The 20888-nt window shown below is 38.3% G+C and overlaps 1 protein-coding gene across 3 annotated transcripts in view; it reads right to left on the bottom strand.

Annotated features, from left to right (window-relative positions):
• Window positions 1-873: 873 nt before the first annotated feature.
• Window positions 874-20888, bottom strand: part of RCBTB1 (regulator of chromosome condensation (RCC1) and BTB (POZ) domain containing protein 1) — a 49833-nt gene continuing 29818 nt past the window's right edge. For 2 of the 3 annotated variants that reach the window (XM_015562315.1, XM_015562316.1), the window contains 4 exons: window positions 17748-17874; window positions 12607-12758; window positions 11910-12040; window positions 2484-4945 (listed from right to left, as the gene is read on the bottom strand). In XM_015562315.1, the coding sequence (XP_015417801.1) occupies window positions 4805-4945; window positions 11910-12040; window positions 12607-12758; window positions 17748-17874 (551 nt within the window). In that variant the 3' untranslated portion in view covers window positions 2484-4804. Of the gene's footprint in view, window positions 1865-2483; window positions 4946-11909; window positions 12041-12606; window positions 12759-17747; window positions 17875-20888 lie in introns of those variants that run through there. The other variant, XR_001513451.1, reaches the window with a different exon arrangement.

Genomic DNA, 20888 nt, shown 5'->3' with positions numbered 1-20888 from the left:
TCCTGCTGACACATTGCCTCCACCCTTCTCATACTCCAGTGAAATAGGTCAGCAGTCGCCAACCTTTCGGACCTCTGGTTGGCAACCGCTGATCTAGGTTGATTACAGTAACGCACCAGGTGCCCCTGCCCCCAGGGCCTTTAGCACATCCTGTTGTGAAGTCTTAACTGCTCTTTTGCCTTCCTCTAACTGCTCCCTCTGCAGATCTTATTATACATGTTCCTCCCACTTATTCCATCTGAGAGTACTTTTCCTTCATAACACTTTCCAGTATAATCCACTGTACTTATATCACACTGCTGGAGTATCAGCTCTGAGGGCAGGAACTAACTATTCAGTGTTTGCTTACTATCACATTCCCAAGCACCCAGCATGCTCCATAAATGTTTGTTCAATAAATACATAAACTGTTTTTATCTTTTGAAACTATTTCTAGCCCATAATGCCTCTTAGATATAATAAATTTGAGTATTTTATTTTACTTGTACCAAATTTGCCTGTTTTCTTGTCACAAAGTCTGCTTTTTAAATTTCTTCTCAGCCACAGTCATCACATAGAAATATATCATCTTCAAAATAAACACAGATTTAAAATTGGACTCTGAATAAGAATATCAGTGAGAATATGTAAGAATGAAAAAAAATGATAGTTACGATTTTTCTCAACCTTACATTCACATTTCTAATTTTTACTATAGTACCTTAATTCACAATAATCCTACATTTCTTATTGTTGTTAGTTCTCATCCAAGGGTATTTTTCCATTGATTTCTTAGAGTGTAAGGGAGGGGGAGAAACAGAGAGAGAAACATCCATCTGAGAGAGACATCAGTTGTTTGCCTCCCACATGCACCCTGATCAGAGCCAGGGATCGAGCCTGCAAATGAGGTATGTGCCCTTGAGAGGACACTGTATCCACTGAGCCAAAGTGGCCAGGGCAATAATGCTACATTTCAAAATGAGTTTGATTAAGTCTGAGCATTGATGCCAGGTATGTAGTAAGTACTCAAAAAAATATCTGTTCAGAGAAGAATATGATGTAGGTGAAAAGAGAATGGGTCCATACCTGTTGTAAAGGCAACCCTAGCCTAAGTCATTCTTACCTGAGGGACAAAAATCAAGGTCAGTGGCTCTCAAATTTGCACATCAGAATCGCCTGGGGGACTTAACAAACTAACAGCCAAGACTCCATCCCAGACCCACTGAGTCAGATTCCCCTGGTCTGTATGGTAACTCAGCTTCTGCCCCTGACACTGAGTAATAGTTCTGACTTCATGTTCTTTATTTTAAAGAAAACCTCTGTCCCCCCACGTTATTTTCAAATTCAATCTGTCATTCACAAGATTACTCTGGCACAATGCAGCTCATGTTTTGCAGTCACAAAGTAAGCAAATGTCAGGGAAACTCAGACCCGGTTTTGTACTTGAGCTCTATCACTTAGTACTGAAAAACTTTAATCACATTGTTTAATCTATCTGAGCCCAATCCTGCCTACCTTATGGTACAAAATGTGGGCATGAAAAAAAATGTACGTGCAGCACAGGGCATGATGCTTGGCACCGTGGGAAATAAATGTTCTCACATACACACATCCTCCCCTTGCCAGCATTTCCACCTCTCAGACCCTGGCTTTTCTACTCAACCAGACTTGCTCATGTCAGGCTCTGGAAGGCTCATCAGCTCCCACCTGTAAGCCTTTGCTTGTGCCACTTAATGTGTTTTGGGAATAAGCTGACAGGACACTTATGTTTTCCCCCACACCGCACAAACGTCTTCAGATATGCTTCTCGTATTAACTCTCTCACGTTTTCTCTCACTATCATGAAAAGCTGTTTATAGATATGTTACTGTGTTAACTCCTAAACCTTTCCTATAATGTGTACTTTCCTTGAGGTCAGGGACTACTTATGTCTTTTCCTTCACTTATAAGTACCCCAAAGGATTCAGGTTTTTCTGCTGTGACAGTTCAACTGTACTATCTTTCAGCAGAAATAAATCAAAGGATTTTTATAGGGGTGTGTGTGCAGTTCAGATGCAGTTGACACATGTTCATGGTGGTATCTATTTTTAGCCTGATACCTGCTAAGACTCATAGTACAGATTTTTTTAAGTTGTAAAATTTACCACGTTAACTATGTTTATGTGCACAGTTCTGTAGCGTTAAGTAAATTCATTGTTTTGCTACCCCCACTGCTGTCCATCCACAGAACTCTTTTCATCTTGCACAGCTGTAACTCTGTAACTGTGACTCCCCATTTCTTCCTCCCTGGAGTCCCTGGCAACCACCACCTACTTTCTGAAAGTCTCTGACTGTGACATGTACTTCACATAGTGGAATCATACAGTCTTTGTCCTCTGGTGACTGGCTTAGTGAACCTAGCGTAATGTCTTCAAGGTTCATCCAAGTTGCAGCATATGTCAGACTTTCTTTTTATGGCTGCATATTACTGATTTTTGAGGAGGGTGGTGGAACAACTACACGCCTCTTTTTAACAGACAGCTTTATTTATTAATATGTCATTCTAAACATTACATAAATACAACCTATACATTAGAGTATCAAACATTGTTCCAGTAAGAAGATCAACAGTACATTTAGGGCTATTTTAGGAAATATGAATACTTTGGTTTTCATTATTACATCAGATGAAAAAAGCAATTCAAAGAATAGTTTTCATCTCTATGATTAACAACAAAACCAAGTAGAAAAATAAGTATATATTTTTAAAAAAAGATAAACAATTTTGAAGGACTTATTCCTGTTCTCTTCACTACATACATACTCACACAAATTACTCAATAATATGAGAAGAGGTTCTTCACAAATATTTGTTCAATGAATGAACCATGTATGGAAATGGACCTACTACTCTAATTTGTGCTTTTCATAGTCCTTTTTTCAAGTAAGAGCAATAGTAAACATACTGAAGTTCATGTTTTGTCCAGATCAAAATAAGCCTACAGAACAGTGATTGTTATAAACACTACCCACCATAATTAATTAAATTAATATGTATTATCAACCTAGTAAGAAAAGTTCTATCATGTTACAGAACCAGTTCTAACCTAATCACTGGACTTCAATCACTAGCAACATGGTCAAGAAATGGGGGCTGGGACTTCTAGATTTGCATATGTTTTACCTGTCAATGAATTTCTAGCTTCGGGCCCTCACTCCCTGCTACACATACACTCAAAAACACTGCTAAAAATAATAGCTGCCGCATCTCTTCACCCTCTTGTTAATCTGAAAATGTATTTAGGCAAGAGTATATTGAATATGTCATTTTTATAGGGGAAAACGTGTGTGCAGGAAGGGGCAATTTAAACTTGAGTTCTCAAATTTTATCTTAATAAAATAAAACATCGTTAAATAGTAGTGGAGATTCTAATTTATAAATACATTTGATCTGAAAATGTATTTAGGCTCCAAGTTCAGATGGGAGGACCTTCTAGGCAGGAAACAGAATTTGCTAAGAGAACTCCCACAAATGGAAATGAGTCCGTGGATTGGAGGGCAGAACAGAGCTTTGTTCTTAAAGCAACTGACACACACGACAAAGCTTAAGAGTTGAATATTCTTACCTTCCAAATCACACTTCATAACCAGACCCCCAAAAACAAAACAAAAAATCCCATAATTTTGATCCTTTTTCAAGGTCCAATTGTGCTAAATATTAGACCTAACACAATTAAAAGGAGAGGAAAACCAAAAGTAAAAGCTGGCGAAGTTTCAAATAAGCAAATTGGTGATGGATTTGGTCTAGATAAGAGAGAAAACTAATTCCTTTAAGTCCTGTAAGAGAGTTGGTTTTAAGAACTTTTTCTTTGAATCATATGTAGCAGATCTGATGATTTAGCAGCCACAATTTAGGAAGGCAAGAGTATATTGAATATGTCATTTTTATAGGGGAAAACGTGTGTGGAGGAAGGGGCAATTTAAACTTGAGTTCTCAAATTTTATCTTAAATAAAACATCGTTAAATAGTAGTGGAGATTCTAAGTTATAAAACATTCACCTTTGTCCAAATTCCTTTCATTATCAACTTTTCACAGTTCTAAATTACTACTCTTTATGTGCTTAAGTCTTAAGAGAAATCTTGGCTAATCTAAAAATTTATCTTAACATAATTATCATTTCAATAGATTTAACTCATATTAAACTTAATATTATTTTCATACACCATGAAGTTAAGAAAAAGTCCAATAGTGCAAACACACACAAAAAAGTCTCAAAATATCTCAGCTATTCTTTCACAGTAAGGCAGTTGAGCTAGCAACTAATGCAGTAATTCAGTAAGCCCCAAAGTCAGCATCTTTAATTCATGGTGGGGCCTCTATGTCTAACTCACAATTCACAAACTATCACCACCCCTAGTGTCAAACGGATTGCTGATAAGTGAGCCAGGAGAGTTGCCACAAACATCCCCTTTCCAAGTTCATAAATTCCTCTAATGAAAAACAAAAAAACAACCAGCTAAACTTTCACCCTTTTATAGTGTTCCAGACAAACTGAGAGTCACATTTAAAATATACATGTCTGGAAACAAGAGTTGTTTAAAGTAAGTTCAGAAAAAGCCATATATCCTTCATATATTCTTACACAGAGAATTGTGTCTCAGATATGAAAAGAAGTAAGTTCAGGAAAAGCCGTATATCCTTCATATATTCCTACACAGAATTGTCTCCCAGATATGAAAAGACAACCTGATGGTTTTTACCTGCAGCATATCACCAGTAGAGCACAAAAGACACACCATCACCAGTGCCCCAGAGCACTCACACATAACCCAGCAGCCTTGGCTTCAGTTCTTAAAGGCTCCACATTTACTGGCTTTAGCAATGAATTCCTTTAGCAGAGGGCCATCCATTTGCCAAAATGCTGCAGTCTGTGTGACTTCTGTCAAATGATTGATGCAAAACTTAAAGCAGAATTCTTCTAAATCCTGGACACACACAACAAAAATAAAAACAAGAAGAGGCCTTTTTAAATTAACCTTAATTGAATTACTCTCTCCAAACCCTTCACCCCGAGTACCTCCCCCTCCCCCAGAAAGGATAGTTGAGTCCAGAAACCTCAAATTAGGCAAAAAAGTGGCCACAGATAGGTGTCAGAAAAGCATGTGCTATTTACTCACAACACAGTAAAAGCAACGGTTCCCTATCTCGTCTGACTCTTCAAAACATACCCACATGCACACACACAGTCCATGAGGGGAAGTTTCCTCATGGTTATCACACAGTCTAGTCATACTTAACATGATTTTAAAAAACGAACGCAACTTTAGTCCCAATCATATGTTTTACCACATTCAAGAAGTCAGAGAAAAGAATTAAGATATGGGTTACTTAGTTTAAGGCAGAGACTACAAAAAATAAAAAGGGGGGGGGGAGACTATAAGAATTAGAAAAGCGTTGAAGAGGTGTAGTCAACCTAAAGTGACGCATTAAAAAAATTTCCAAGGGCCTTAAATTTACTTTCATGCTCTCCTAAATACAAATGCCTTCAAGAATAACACTCAACAACTTCCATCACACCAATTTCTTAGATGGTTAACAGAAAGAAGAATATTCAGAGATTGGATTTTCAGTCAGACAAATGGAAGTCACCACCACCACCATTCGGGAAAGTAATATATACAAATGGTAAACCAGAAAAATTTAAAAATCGATTTCTGCCTAACTAGTACAACCTGTCATCCCCAGCAAGACTCTAATGTTGTTTGTTCCTTCGTATGTTGGAACATATATTAAATCAATGAGGTACCAGGAAAATATACCAAGACTAAGTATATAAAAGCAAATCCCACTAATAACTTTTATCACAAATAGCTTGACTTTTATCACTTTGCTGGATACTGTGGAGGTACTCAGGGTCCTATCAAACCAGGAATTCAACAACATTTAAATGGTACAGTCTTGACTTCACATTTCCAGCAACCATGAAATGAGAATTTTAGGCAAAATGGGGAAGGACTCACACAAACATATGAACACACACCTTTTTTGCTCTCTCGGTGCAGACCTCTGCGAATAAAGACTCCCTTTCTCCTGAGGAGCCTCTGTCTCCACTGAAAGGAGGATACTCCCCTCCAGGAATATAACCAGTAGGAGATAAACTCCATCTAATGTATACCAGCCAGCCACTGCCAGAGTTTTATTTTCTAGATAATTCAAAATGCATTTAAAATGTTAGCACAATCTCTGAATCCATATTTTTTAATATATTTTATTAATTTTTTTTACAGAGAGGAAAGGAGAGGGATAGAGAGTTAGAAACATTGATGAGAGAGAAACATCGCTCAGCTGCCTCCTGCACACCCCCTACTGGGGATATGCCCGCAACCAAGGTGCATGCCCTTGGCCGGAATCGAACCTGGGACCCTTGAGTACACACGCCGATGCTCTATCCACTGAACCAAACCGGTCAGGGCTGAATCCATATTTTTAATAAGAGATAGCGAGTGGATTGAATAAATGTACAACTGAATGCTCTGAGTGTTATAGTAAATTAAAATGCTAAGCTATATAAAACACAGGAAGATATACTTTGATCTTATTTATCAAAAATAGAAAACTAGTTTACCCTAACTTAGGAAGAAGTAGCCAGTCATGAGCAAGAAAGTTCTTCAAACCATGTAATATATCAGATAAGGATCTTTAAATATTACGTTTTAATTATATAATCTCAGATTCAAAGGAAAAGAAGCCTGGCCAGTGTTACTCAATGATTGAGTGTTGACCTGTGAACTAGGAGGTCATGTTTTATTCCCAGTCAGGGCACATGCCCAGGTTGTGGGCTCAATCCCCCCATTGGGGACATGCAGGAGGCAGCAGGTCGATGTCTGTCTGTCTGTCTGTCTCGCTCTCTCCCTCTTTCATCAATAGAAACATTAAAAAAAAAATGCAAACTGTGCTTCTAATTACAAATCAGTTCATATGTCAATAAAAATAGTTCTATCAAACTGCCTTTGAATTGGTGAGATTTCTCAATATTCAACATATGTTTAACAGTTTCAAACATTAAAAGTCTAACTAGGGCCCTGGCTGGTAGGGCTCCATGGTTAGAGCATTGGTCCCGCGCACGGAAGGGTGGCAGGTTCCATTCCAGGTTAAGAGCACATACTAGTACCTAGGCTGCAGGTTCATTCTCCAGTCCCAGTCCAGGAGCGTGCAGGAGGCAATCTGCGGACACATCAATCTCTCCCCCCGCTCCCTCTACTCTATATAAAAGCAATGGAAAAATATCCTCACGTGAGGCTTAAAAACAAAAATCTAGGGAGTATTGAAAATAATCTAAATATCCATTGTTTAAGAAACTAATTGAACCTTGGTGAAGGCAGATCTATGGAAAAGGAAGCATTGAAAGCACTTGGAAAGAGAAACTGGAATATGCAAATTCATTTGCATGAATTCGAGAGTGGCATAGCCAAGCAAATTCATTGAGCAACCAATGCCCTGAACCAGTTTGCCTTAAATGTGTGAATTAGATAAACATCTTTGTGATAATTCTTAAATACTGTAAGAACCTACATGATCTGTTCATCGCATTCTGCAAATGATCAGATCTTCTACTGCTTAAAAAAGAAAATGCAACTCTTACCCAATCAATATATCAACTATAACATGATTGCTGGGCTTTAAATAAAACCTTTCCAAGGACAAGAATGACAGAATGAAAGAGTTTTCTCAAGGCCCATTGAATAGGGAAGTGGGAGATGCAAAACCTAACACGGTGTTATCATTAGTATTTTAGAACTGAAGTCCATGTTTATGACATTTTGTGGTGAAATTGTTATAAAGGCAAATAGCATAAAACATCAGATTTGTTGTAATTAGCAAGGAAGATCAAAATTAAAAACTGCTATACTGAAATAACTTATAATCTCATTCCAAATTTTTAATACTTGATTTAATTATTTCAGTCACTATACATACTCAAAACACAAGTTGTTTTTCCTTCCTTCCCACAGATTTTCTTTAGTAACAAGAGAATTGATGGTCTTAATATCAATTTAAAAAAATGTTTTACTTATGATTTTAGAGAGAGGCAGAGAGAAAAACAACAATTTGTTGTTCCACCTATTTATACATTCACTGGTTGATACTTGTATGTGCCCTGACTGGGGATAGAACCTACAACCATGGCATATCGGGAGGATGCTCCAACCAACTGAGCTACCTAGCCAGGGCTTAATATCAACATTTTAAAAATGCAATTTTATTTAATGGAGTTATCCAGTCCTAAAATACCAAAACTAAAATAGCTGAATGCTAAGACTTCCTGTGGACTTGGCCACAGTAAGACAGGCTGCCTTCATGTCACAAGCCACTCTTGAGACACATGCAGGTGACAAGAGATGGCGAACCATAACTAACTGTCCAAACTTGTTAAAATAATTGTAAAACAAAGCCCCTAAACCGTAAGTCTGGAATTCATTTTATAATATATCAAGTACAAAATATTTCATATTGAAGTGGGTGTTTTTTCTAAGAATGTATTTAAATATCTTACCATATGGAAAAATAGAGAAAGGTGCCTTCTCCCATTACCCCAAACATATTTTACAGTCTACTGGTCATAGAAAACTTGTAATCTGGCCCTCAGAAAGAAGAAGAAAAATGCTGACCATCTGACTTTAGCGTGAAGTTTTCCAATACTCACATCCCAAACCACTTTTGGAATTACATTTCTGGGCTCATATTTATGGCTTCCCAACAAAAACAAAATCCTCAGATACAAGTTACTCAACAAGTAGGATTTTCTGGAAAATTCTCTAATCTGATTAAACAAATAATACTTCCCAACTGTTCCTCCTAAAGTTCAAATATACATAGAAAACAAAAATTTCCTGAAACAGTATAAACAGAAACATTTCAAGTTTTTTATAATGTGACACAGAAGTACCTCGAGACAATGTTTTACTCACATTTTCTCCCTTCATGTCAGTATTTATTCAGATTTATGCTAGAGGATGACTTACGTGCTCCTTCTCCAAGTCCCTCTTTCCTTTATAGAAAGTTTCATTCATAATGACAGGACCCCACATAGTTAATTTTAAAAACTCTTCATAAGTAGTGAGTCAATACATTTTTGTTGCTTTTATGTGTGCACATTTGCTTAAAGATTATCTTCTCAAAGGGTGTATGGAGGAACAATAATAACTTTTATAGAAAAGGGAAGAAACATGAGAAGCAGGTGGTCTCCATCTTCCTAGCATTTCAACCCACAGAATGAAGGCAAAGGCATCAAGTATCCTCAAGTTGAGCTTCTGAAAATAACAGTTTTTGCAGCTAATTTCAAGTGGCTTAGTAGTAGCTTCCCATCAACTAACAGACATAGTGTGTTTTATTTTTATATTCTAAAGACTTCATTTATTCATTTACTACATCCAATAACATTAAGAAAATAAAAATTAAATTTGTCAATTATGTAACTCCTATCAGAACAACAACAACAAAAACCACCAAAGAAAGTGATTCTTTTTATTTTTGTCTCCTCTCTATTTTATAATTTTTCCATATTGACTGTGTTACATTTGTACTAGTGATTGGTGCATGGATTCGTGCACATTAAAGGAAATTAATTAGAAGAAATATTTTCATATCACTATTCGCCCTTTCTCTATAATAGAAGTGTCAACCAAATTCATGATTGACAATGACAGATTGAAACACACGCATGCGACTGTCGCCAGCGAGAGCTTTATATATATACTGCTCATGTGCGAGTCAACTTAGCCTTTTATATATATATAGATAAACCTGCTTAATTAGACCTGCTTTCTGATTTAGCTAAACTTTTTCCAGCCCAGTGAAGCACCCCAACATCTCTTTCAGGTAATTGTTAGCAACACAGCAGTAAATATCAACACAAAGCAGATTATTATTGTAGATCACGCAGGGAGAAAAAAGGGTGATTCTTTTTATTTCTGTCTCCTCAATTTTTCCATATTGAATGTGTTATACTTGTATGTTTTTTTAAAGTTTTTTAATAAGCACATCTTCATGATTACGTGTTTTAAATACATTCATTCATGAATTTAACTCAATGTATATTTTTTAATACTAACTATATGCCCATATTGTGGCAGACTCCGGGAGATCCCATGCATTTGTGGTCTCAAATAATGGGTTTTATTTTTAATGTGTTTATATTTAATTAAGAAAAAAAATAGTCAAGGAAATGATCAGCTAACATAAGACTTTTCTATAAACTTTCTGGGGTACATGTTAGCTAGAAGTGAGGAAGAAAGTTTCAGCAACTAGAGCCGAGATGTTTATCTCTGTCCAGGTGGTTTTAGTCAGCAAGATCCCACCCCCAAAATGTGAAACTCATTAGCAATGGGGAGGAATATGGAGAGACACAGACAAGATTTTAAAATCAATCACAACATGGAGAGAAAAGACACTGGCAATTTAAAATTAGATCATTGGGTGGGAATTAAATCTAAGGAAATAGCATTTCTTTTTTTAAAAATATATTTATTTATTGATTTCAGAGAGGAAGGGAGAAGGAGAGAGAGATAGAAACATCAATGATTTGAGAATCACCGATCGGCTGCCTCCTACACACCCCCCACTGGGGACCAAGCCCGCAACCCAGGCATGTGTCCTTGGCCAGAATCGAACCTGGGACCCTTCAGTCTGCAGGCTAACGCTCTACCCACTGAGCCAAGCTGGCCAGGGCGGAAATAGCATTTCTAATGAAGCTCATATCAAAGAAAGGGCAGGAGGAAAAACTATACTTCCATTTTCTATTAGAAATATCTTTTGATCATTATTCCATCTGTTGAAAAGGCTACAGAGAAAGTCAGCTATATTTGACCTTATCAAATATTTATAATAGTAACATAATCTCAAATAAAAATAGTACACATTTTGAAAACACAAGCCATAATGGCGCACTTCGATCCCTAAGTGTGGTAAGGAGGAAGTCTGTCCTCCACAACCTCTCCAAGGCCACAGCTGCAGATCCTTGCAGGTGTTTGGTAAATTCCCTGGAACCAGGTATTCTGTCGCATAATATGATGACAGAATACCTACAATACTAGACAAATTGTGCCCTTTAGGGTGGAGATCTTAACTAGACGTCGTGAACTCCAAAGCTACTGCTCTCTACCTTTTATTCCCTGTGAATTTGTAAAACCAACCATACCAACCTTTAGTTCACTAAGCATCCCTAAAGCTCCCTTTGGGTGGTTCAACAAACATGTATCATCCAGAGCCTACTATGTGCCAGGCACCACAGGATGCACGGATGAGTAAGACCCAGTTCCTGCTCATGAGGAGCTATGGTTCTTCACTTCGAGAAAATGCACATAAATACAAAATGTCAGACTCCCAAAGCCTTTTCAATCACACTCTTAAGAGATCCATGAATCCCAAAATTAAGAATTCAATCCAGTGTAAATAAAAAATAGACAAAAAGGATTCCAGAGCAAGTTCTTAACACACGAATAACTGTTATAGTTAGACAATGATAGAATTTCAGAGCACAAACAGATATAAATTATATGGCATCCATGGCGTACGACATGGTAGAGCGGAGGGACAGCAAAGTGGTCTTAAAAAAACATATATGCTGACCTTGAGAAATACTTGAACTAAAATACGTGGTTTGTTAGTCCAATTAGGTGTGCACTTTGTATTCCAACCAGCAGTACAGCTGCTGGGACCTCAATTTCTTATCTTAGTTAAGAAGGAAAAGAGGAATAATAATTTTGAAACTAAGAACAGAAAATAAAGAAGCAAGGCCAGATTTCATTGTTCAGGGATCAGTCACTTCACTGATTCCTAAGTAGAAAGGAAGTTACTCATCATGGTCCTTGTCGAAGTGAGAAAAAAGAGAGAAAGGGGCATACAGGGAGTGAGGGCTGGTTTGAGTTTCTGTTTGTGGTTTTACATTACCTCTGCATCGTATCTGACTGCAGCAGAGAATAATGAAAAGGCATTCTCCACAGTGATTCCTTGCTTGATAATGTGCTGACAAAGTTTTTTCAGTCTGTTTTCACAGTAAGAAGTCGCCAAATCCAAAAGACCTACAAGTTAAAAGTATAGCAGTTTTAATAAAGTTTACGATAATGTCCCATAATTTAAACATACACATATGTGTGTGTGTGTGTGTGTGTGTGTGTGTGTATATATGTGTGTATATATATATATATGTATTTATTTTGTTTCTGGTGCACAGAGTAATGTAGGTAATCAGAAGTTTCTTAGTGAATAATACTTGAATTTTATTAAGTTCTCTTTGTTACTCCTTACCTCTCCAACTCCCCAAACAAACCTCTCTTCTACTCACTTTATACAATTTCTTCTACAGTACAGAGAAAGGCAAAAAATGAAATTTCCCACTCATTTTTTTCTAAAATGACATGATAAATCCATTATCAAGTTATACTTCAGTATTAAAAAATTAAAATAAGTCCACAAAATAAGTCCAAAATTATTAACCATAACTATACAATATTATTTTAAAGATATTTACTTCAAATATTTTTTAAAAACCAATAAACCTGAAACTCTTCATGTTTCAATATTATAAGAAGATGAGGAGCTATATTTTTGACCATATGATATGGCCAGTCCCAATGTGGCCGAGTACCTATAGCATCTTCAGGGGGCAGGTCCACCGTGTCTGTGTAGAGGAACTGAAGAAAGGCACGATACACTGGGTAAGAAAACTGGTCTATTTCTATTACTTCTTTCATGTCCTCATTCCAATAAGACTGAAACATGGATCGGAAGTGCTCACACCTAAAATGGAACAGAAAGTCAATTCAGTTGATGGAATCAGTTAAACAAATACTACAGGTATCTTTAACTACTATATTTGGGCTTCCACACACCAGGATCATGAATCTTTAGCTAGGACTCTAAAAAAAATCCCATGTGCAAGAATTTTTATATTTGCCTTTTATGTACACTCATTTTCATGTTTTTAAACCTTCAATCAAGGATATGTTTTTATTGATTTTGGGAGAGAGAGGAAGGGAGAGAGAGAAACAATCAATGTGAGGAGAAACATCAATTGGTTGTCTCCGGTACGAGCCCCGACCAGGGATTGGACCCACAACCTAGGTATGTGCCCGGACCAGGAATCAAACTCACAACCTTTTGGTGTATGGGATGATACCCCAACCAACTGAGCCACCTGACCAGGGCATGACTTTCATTTTTGATGAATGCTTCCTATGAAATATTAAGAATTATATGTAGTCCAGTCAGTGTGGCTCAGTGATTGAGCATCAACCTATGAACCAAGAGCTCACATTTTGACTTTGGTCAGGGCACATGCCCGGGTTGCGGGATCAATACCCAGTAGGGGGCATGCAGGAGGCCACCAATCAATGATTCTATTTATTGATGTTTCTATCTCCCTCTCTCTCTCTGAAATCAAAAAATATATATTTTAAAAAATAATTCTATGTAGAGCCTAGGAGTGCCTAGCACTTGTGCATTACTGCTGTTTCCATTTGACAATCCCCATTCATATCAAGACATCTTGCTCACTTGTTTTTTAAAACAACAGGAGCCCTAGCTGGTTTGGCTCAATGGATAGAGCATCAGCCTGGGGACTAAAGGGTCCCAGGTTTGATTCCAGTCAAGGGCACATACCTGGATTGTGGGGGGCGTGCAGGAGGCAGCCAATCAATGATTCTCTCTCATCATTGATGTTTCTATCTCTCGCTCCCTTCCTAACTGAAATCAATAAAAATATATATTTTTAAAAATGTATAGGAGCGGGGGGTGGGGGGGCAATGGACACATATGTAATACCCTTTGTAATACTTTAAGCAATAAAAATAATAATAATAAAGTAAAAAAAAATGTATAGGAATGCATTTTAAATAATGAAATTAAAGGAAATTAAAAAATAAGAGTTCAAACATATCACTATGAAGTAACATATTTAAATGATTCATTTGTAGGTTTTTGGGTTTTTTTTGATCCTCACCCGAGGATATTTTTCCATTGATTTTTAGAGAGAGTGGAAGAGAAAGGGAAAGACACAGAGAAATACTGATGTGAGAGAAGCACATTGATTGGTTGCCTCCTGCACAAGTCTTGACCAGGGTCCGGACTGGGGAGGAGCCTGCAACAGAGGTTATGTGCCTTTGACTGGAATCGAAACTGGGACCCTTTGGTCCGCAGGCCGATGCTCTATACACTGAGCCAATCCGGCTAGGCCCGTGGTCGGCAAACTCATTAGTCAACAGAGCCAAATATCAACAGTACAACAATTGAAATTTCTTTTGAGAGCCAAATTTTTTAAACTTAAACTATATAGGTAGGTACATTGTTATTAACTTAATTAGGGTACTCCTAAGCTGGCCTTTGCTAAAAACGTCCTCAATCTGATTGAGGTATGTTCGCTGAGGTTGACCCCTTCCAACTCTCCCATCCACATTCGTCTTGTCTACTTGTTTCAGATAGACGAGTGTGGATGGGAGAGTTGGAAGGGGTCGACCTCAGCGAACGTACCTCAAAACAATGTACCTCCTCCACACTGCGTATCCCACAGCCCGCCTGCGTCTCCCATCACCCACCCGACCGACACCCCCCACTTCTTCTAACGCCACTTCTTGAAAATAGATTCGCCCAGGCCGAAAACCGACTTCTGTGTATGGGCCACGAAGTTTCAATCGCACTGTCCATGCATACCCACACGTGGTTATTTTGTGGAAGAGCCACACTCAAGGGGCCAAAGAGCCACATGTGGCTCATGAGCCGCGGTTTGCTGACCACTGGGCTAGGCCATTTATTTGTTGTTGTTTTTAATATAATCATCATATTCATTTTTTAATCTTTTTGAAGTCAAATTTATTGGGGTGACATTGGTTAGTAGGAGCATACAGACTTCAGGTGTGCATTTCTTTGTTACAAGATCTGTATATTGCACTGTGTGCTCACCACCAAAGTCAAATCATCTTCTGTTACCATGTAGTACCCTACCCACTTCCCTTTGGCAACCACCATACTGTTGTCTACGGCTATGATTTTCAGTTTTATATCCTACATATGAGTGAAAGCATATGGTGTTTAGCTTTTTCTGCCTGACTTATTTCACTTAGCACAATATTCTCAAGGTACATCCATGTGGTTACAAATGGCAGTATTTTATCCTTTCTTATGGCTGAGTAGTATTCCATAGTATAATATGTACCACATCTTCTTTATCCAGTCCTCTATCCTAGGACACACTGGCTGTCTCCATGTCTTGGCCACTGTGAAAAATGCTAATCAGCATATTCTTAAAACTGTTTCAAATGTTAATGCATTGCATTTAAACTGATTATTGTTCCATTACCTTACATGACAATTATCCTCTTTCTGACTAGTTTTCAAAATGGCTACCACTCCTATTTTGTTTCTTTGCTTTGCCTTGCCCCTTTCCTCTCTTTCCAAGCTGTTACCAATCTATATACATAAAAGGCTGTGTCCATCCATCCAACTGGTAGCTATGACATGCACTGACCACCAGGGGCAGATGCTCAATGCAGGAGCTACTGTGACGCACACTGGCCATTTAAAAATAAATGGCCCCACGGACCTGGCGCTGACAAACCAACACTCAGCTTCCCCCGAGTGGGACACAGGCCCCGCCACCACCCCAGAGCAACACCCCACCAAACCGCAGCCAACGCTGCCAAGAACCCATGGCGCAAAATGCGGCCCACTGCCTAGCCAGCCCAAAAACAGTTGCTGTGGGTGCCGGGTAATGATGTCACATAGCGACTAGCCTCCCTGGAGTTTCTTCAGCCCAGGAACCTGACTTGCTTTATAGCCAGGTGCAAATAATTTACAGTTTATCCAAATATTTGTGAAGCATTTTCCTGTACCTCATCTCATTTGATCCTCACAGAAATCCTGGAGTAAGATAGGAGACTCGGTAGAATCTATTTTCTTTTCATTAGCAAGACATGAATAGGAATATTAAAATATTTATTCTAATTAATTTCCTTCAATGTGCACAAATCCGTGCACTGAGACACTAGTTTACTTATAGTCACATATTTCAAGAAAACCTAAGGGGTTTTATGAAATATGTATTGTATAACATGTACAAATCTACCCATAAATTCAAGAACTGATTTCTGAATATAGTTTTCTTAAAGTATGACATACTTTATAGGTTTAAAAAACCATCTTTTAAAATCAGAATACAAAAAAAAAATGGCCATTTACCTAAAAAATTGCCCTAACTGGTTTGGCTCAGTGGATAGAGCATCAGCCTGTGGACTGAAAGGTCCCAGGTTCGATTCCAGTCAAGGGCATGTACCTTAGTTGCAGGCACATCCCCAGTAGGGGGTGTGCAGGAGGCAGCTGAGCGATGTTTCTCTCTCATCGATGTTTCTAACTCTCTATCCCTCTCCTTTCCTCTCTGTAAAAAATCAATAAAATATATTTTAAAAAAATTACTTCATCTGAGAAGTAAAAAGAAATGGGTATCTAAGCAAGGAATAGTAGATAAAATGGGTCAGAAAACTATACATGAAAGGAAGACTGGTGTCCACAGGTTCACAGACACAAACATTTCCAGGTCATCTTTCAATTAATACTTTGGTACAGATATTTACCTCTTAAGTAATGAATGATATATGGACTTTTCAATTCCCTTTAACGTTATTTTGTAAATAGGTTTTTGACTAAATTTACAAAAAGACATGTAAGTGGCCAGTTTAATTCTCAATGGACTGACTTTGTTTGCACTGGTCTCTGTAAAGGCAGCCTTAGTAAGCAACAGTCCAAACAATTACTAATAAATACAAAGTTCCCTCACATTTATACAAAGAACTCCTGACATATAGCTAACCAACACTTCTTTAATTGGGAATTAGATGTCCCTCGAGCCAGAAGACCACCATTCCAGAGTTTTCTGCTTGAGAAAAATAAATTTTTAATTAACAGCAAAAGGAGGCATATATACACTTTTCCTTGACAATCTTTTATGGGGGTTTTTGACCATGTAAATAAGGCTTTTGATGGAAATAAATATTCACAAGATCCTTCATTTAAAAACAATATAGACAGCCTGGCCAGTGTTGCTCAGTGGTTGCACGTTGGCCCATAAACCAAGAGGTCAACAGTTCAATTCCAGGTCAGGGCACATGCCTGGGTTGTGGGCTCAATTCCGGAGGCAGCCGATGGATGTTTCTCTCTCATTCATGTTTCTATCTCTCTATCCCTCTCCCTTTCTCTCTCTAAAAAAATCAATTAAAATATATTTATAAAAATATATATAGACAAATACTTATACTACTACATTATGCTTTTTTATTTTTTTATTTTTTTTAAATATATTTTATTGATCCTTCACAGAGAGGAAGGGAGAGAGATAGAGAGTTAGAAACATCACTGAGAGAGAAACATTGATCAGCTGCCTCCTACACATCTCCCACTGGGGATGTGCCCGCAACCCAGGTACATGCCCCTGACCAGAATGGAACCTGGGACCTTTCAGTCCACAGGCTGATGCTCTATCCACTGAGCCAAACCGGTTTTGGCAATACTACTACATTACGCTTTTTTAAAAAGACACATGTGCACATGCACACACACGTGTGCATGCAAAACTCTTCAATAATGAATGGATTGAGGCTATCTGCAAAAATATGGGGCGGTGTCATTTCCCTCTATTGCCAAGGCTGTTTCTTATTAGTCCCCATTTTATGGAGTAACAAGGGAACAGATATCATAAAAAGGAAAGAAGCTTATTGATGTCTCAAGCTCATGCAAAAATACCTGATTTTCAAAACAGCTTTATGGACATGGATATATTTCCCATCAATTCTGAACTTTAGGTCAGCAGTTTCTGGACTGTCAAATTCTTTCTTCAGGGACTCTGCAACTGTTAAAAAATCTTCATGCTCTGAAGGCAACAAACACATTATAAATACAAAAAACTCAGGAAACATACTCAAGATTTAATAGACTTCAAAAGATAATCATTAACACGAGGGGGATAATTACATTCGACTTTCTTTCAAAAGAGATCATGCCTTACTTGACAAATCAATTTCACAGTATGAAAATAAGTATCTGAGTGTATAAACTACAAAAAATACATGTTTAGTAAGATCAAATACTAGTCTTACATACTATTAGTCCTCAGAAATGTATACTTTTTTAAAAAAAGAAAAAGTTATAGGTAGTCCATGATTACATAACTATTTGGTCAAAACTTGAGTGACTCTCTTCCAGGGCTAAAAACGTACCAATTTTCCTTGACTGGAATGCTAAGAACACCTTTGCCCAGCTTTGGGGTAGTTTCAAGGGGTTACTATATTCTAATCAAAGAATCCCAAGAAACAAACTCACCATTATGTGGTAATACTAAGCAGTCATATTCTTACAGAGAGAACCCCCTTTTCTTTGGTATTTGGAATCTAAACATACCTCTTAACCATAAGAATTAATGTACAAAAAATAATCCTTACACACTATCTAAAAACAAAGCAAATTTACTTAATAACAATGCATACTCAAAGGGAACAGTTTTACAAAATCGTGATCTCATTGCCTGACGAGAAGAACTGCTGTTATGATTACAGGTAGATCTATTATTATAAAGGAAAAACAGTAAAGGCACTTGGCCCAGCTGGAGTGGCTCAATGGTTGAGCATTGTCCCATGCACCACAAAGTCGCTGGTTCAATTCTTGGTCAGGGCACATGCCTGGGTTGCAAGCTCAATCTCCAGCAGGGGGCATGCTTGGGACAGCGATCTATGTTTCTCTCTCATTGATGTTTTTCTCTCTACCCCTCTCCCTTCCTCTCTCTCTAAAATAAATTAAATAAGTAAGGGGCAGAGAATCTGTCAACCTCCCCCCTCCCTTCAAAATCACCAAGGTCTAGGCCCCCTTCATCACCATTTGCCCCTCTCCAGCTCCCTCACCCCTGAGAAAAAAGAAAAAAAGAATACATAAAGCCACTTGTACAAATCCATGTAATACTTTCTTGTGTTTTATATGCATGGACAAAGAAAAACAAGTAGAAGGCTAACAGGGACCCTCATCAGCACTGAATGCAGGTTCAATGGACAGAGACAGGTTCTGACCGCCCACAAAGGAAAGAATGGTGACTTCATCAAATAACTGAGCTATGTCTCTCAGGAGCCTGGTGTTACCAAGGGAATGCTTAGAGGAGGGACAACTCCTAAATCCTAGGCTAAACCTAACAAATGAACTTATCTATGGGCTTTATCATCAGAATCTCCCAAGGAAATATCATTTGCCTGAGCCCTGTTACCTTAACCTAGCACACACATAACGCAGAGCTCTCTTGGCTATGGAGGGAAGGTCAACACTCTCTCAAAAATCAGGTTGCCCTTGACCCTATAACAGCGAGTAAAAAAAAAAAAAGGAGAGAAATCACTAAGATAGACAGAGAGTCTAGTAGTCTAGGTTGTTACTTCACCCATCCCAAAACGAGCTTCTTATCAATGCCTCCACTTCTGAATCTAGTAGGGTTGAAATACACCTTTCCTCCTCCTAATTCCTGGCAACAAGTATACCTTCTTTCACAGAAGAAATATTCTTCTGAGGTGTGAATTCACCAACTGACTTTCTTCCTATCGCTCAGCTGAAATAATAAATTGAGAGGAAAAAAACACCTCAGACTTACTGGGTAGAGGGAAAGAAGTCATCAAAGTAATATATTCAATGACCACATTTTTTTCCAAGCTTAACATTAAAAAATGTTAGGATGTTCTAAAAAGGATGCCTTTTCAGGATCGGGATTTTAAGATACAAAAACCTGAGGAAGCTTTTTATAACAGGTCCAGGTTAAGTAGTATATGAGAATCTGAAGATGTGGACAGAGTGCTTTGGTGTGACACACATATGTGATTATGGGCAAATAGTCCCATCTGTGAACTAAATTTTTCTTTGCTTTTTTATTTAATTTGCTGGGGTGACATTGGTTAACAAATTATATAGGCTTCAAGTGTATAATTCTATAATACATCACCTGGATACTGTATTGTATTCACCACAAGTCAAGTCCCCTTCCATCACCATTTATCCCCCTTTTATCCTCTTTCACCTCCCCTGACGCCCTATCCCTCTGGTAATCACCTTATCTACAAGTTGTTGTTTTGTTCTTCTTTTTAAGAGAGAGAGAAAGGGAGAGGGAGAGAGAAAAATATTGATGTGAGAGCACATCCACAGCCAACTCCTGTATGCCTCCTACCGGGGGATCGGGACCACAACCTGGGCATGTGCCCTTGATCAAACTGGAGACCTCCTAGTGCATGGGACGAAGCCAACTGAGCCACACTGGGAAGGGCTGTAGTTTGTTGCTTAATCCCTTCAACTTTTTCACTCATCCCGAAAATCCCCTCCCCTCTGACAGCTTTTGGCTGTTCTCTATCTATGAGTCTGTTTCTATTTTGTTAGTTTACTTTGTTCATTCGATTCCACACGAGTGAACTTATTTTACTTACCGTATTTGCCGGCGTATAAGACGATTTTTTGGCCCTGAAAAATATGCCTCCAAGTGGGGGGTCGTCTTATACGCCAGGTACACTTCAGATAGAATGCCCATAGTGCTTGCCCCGTGCCATAGTGGCCTCCCGATGCCCGCCCACTTCATTCCACATACCGTTCAGGCATAAGCAGCGCTGCTGGGTGTATGCTCGGCTGTTATGCGATTTTGCTGTTATGCGATTTTACCACACTCGCAAAATCGCACACAGCCGACCATACACCCAGTATGATAGCACAAAATCGCGAATCGCGATACCATACTGGATGTATGGTTGGCTGTGTGCGATTTTGCGAGTGTGGTAAATTCGGGTTACCGTATATTTCTTTACATATGCATTGAAGATTCGCGATTTTGCGCTATCATGGTGCCTGTTAGAATGTTGAAGAGCTCGCACTTGC

Source organism: Myotis davidii, unplaced genomic scaffold, assembly GCF_000327345.1.
Source record: "Myotis davidii unplaced genomic scaffold, ASM32734v1 scaffold577, whole genome shotgun sequence".
Lineage (NCBI taxonomy): Eukaryota > Metazoa > Chordata > Mammalia > Chiroptera > Vespertilionidae > Myotis > Myotis davidii.
This window is presented reverse-complemented; position numbering and strand designations above follow the sequence as displayed.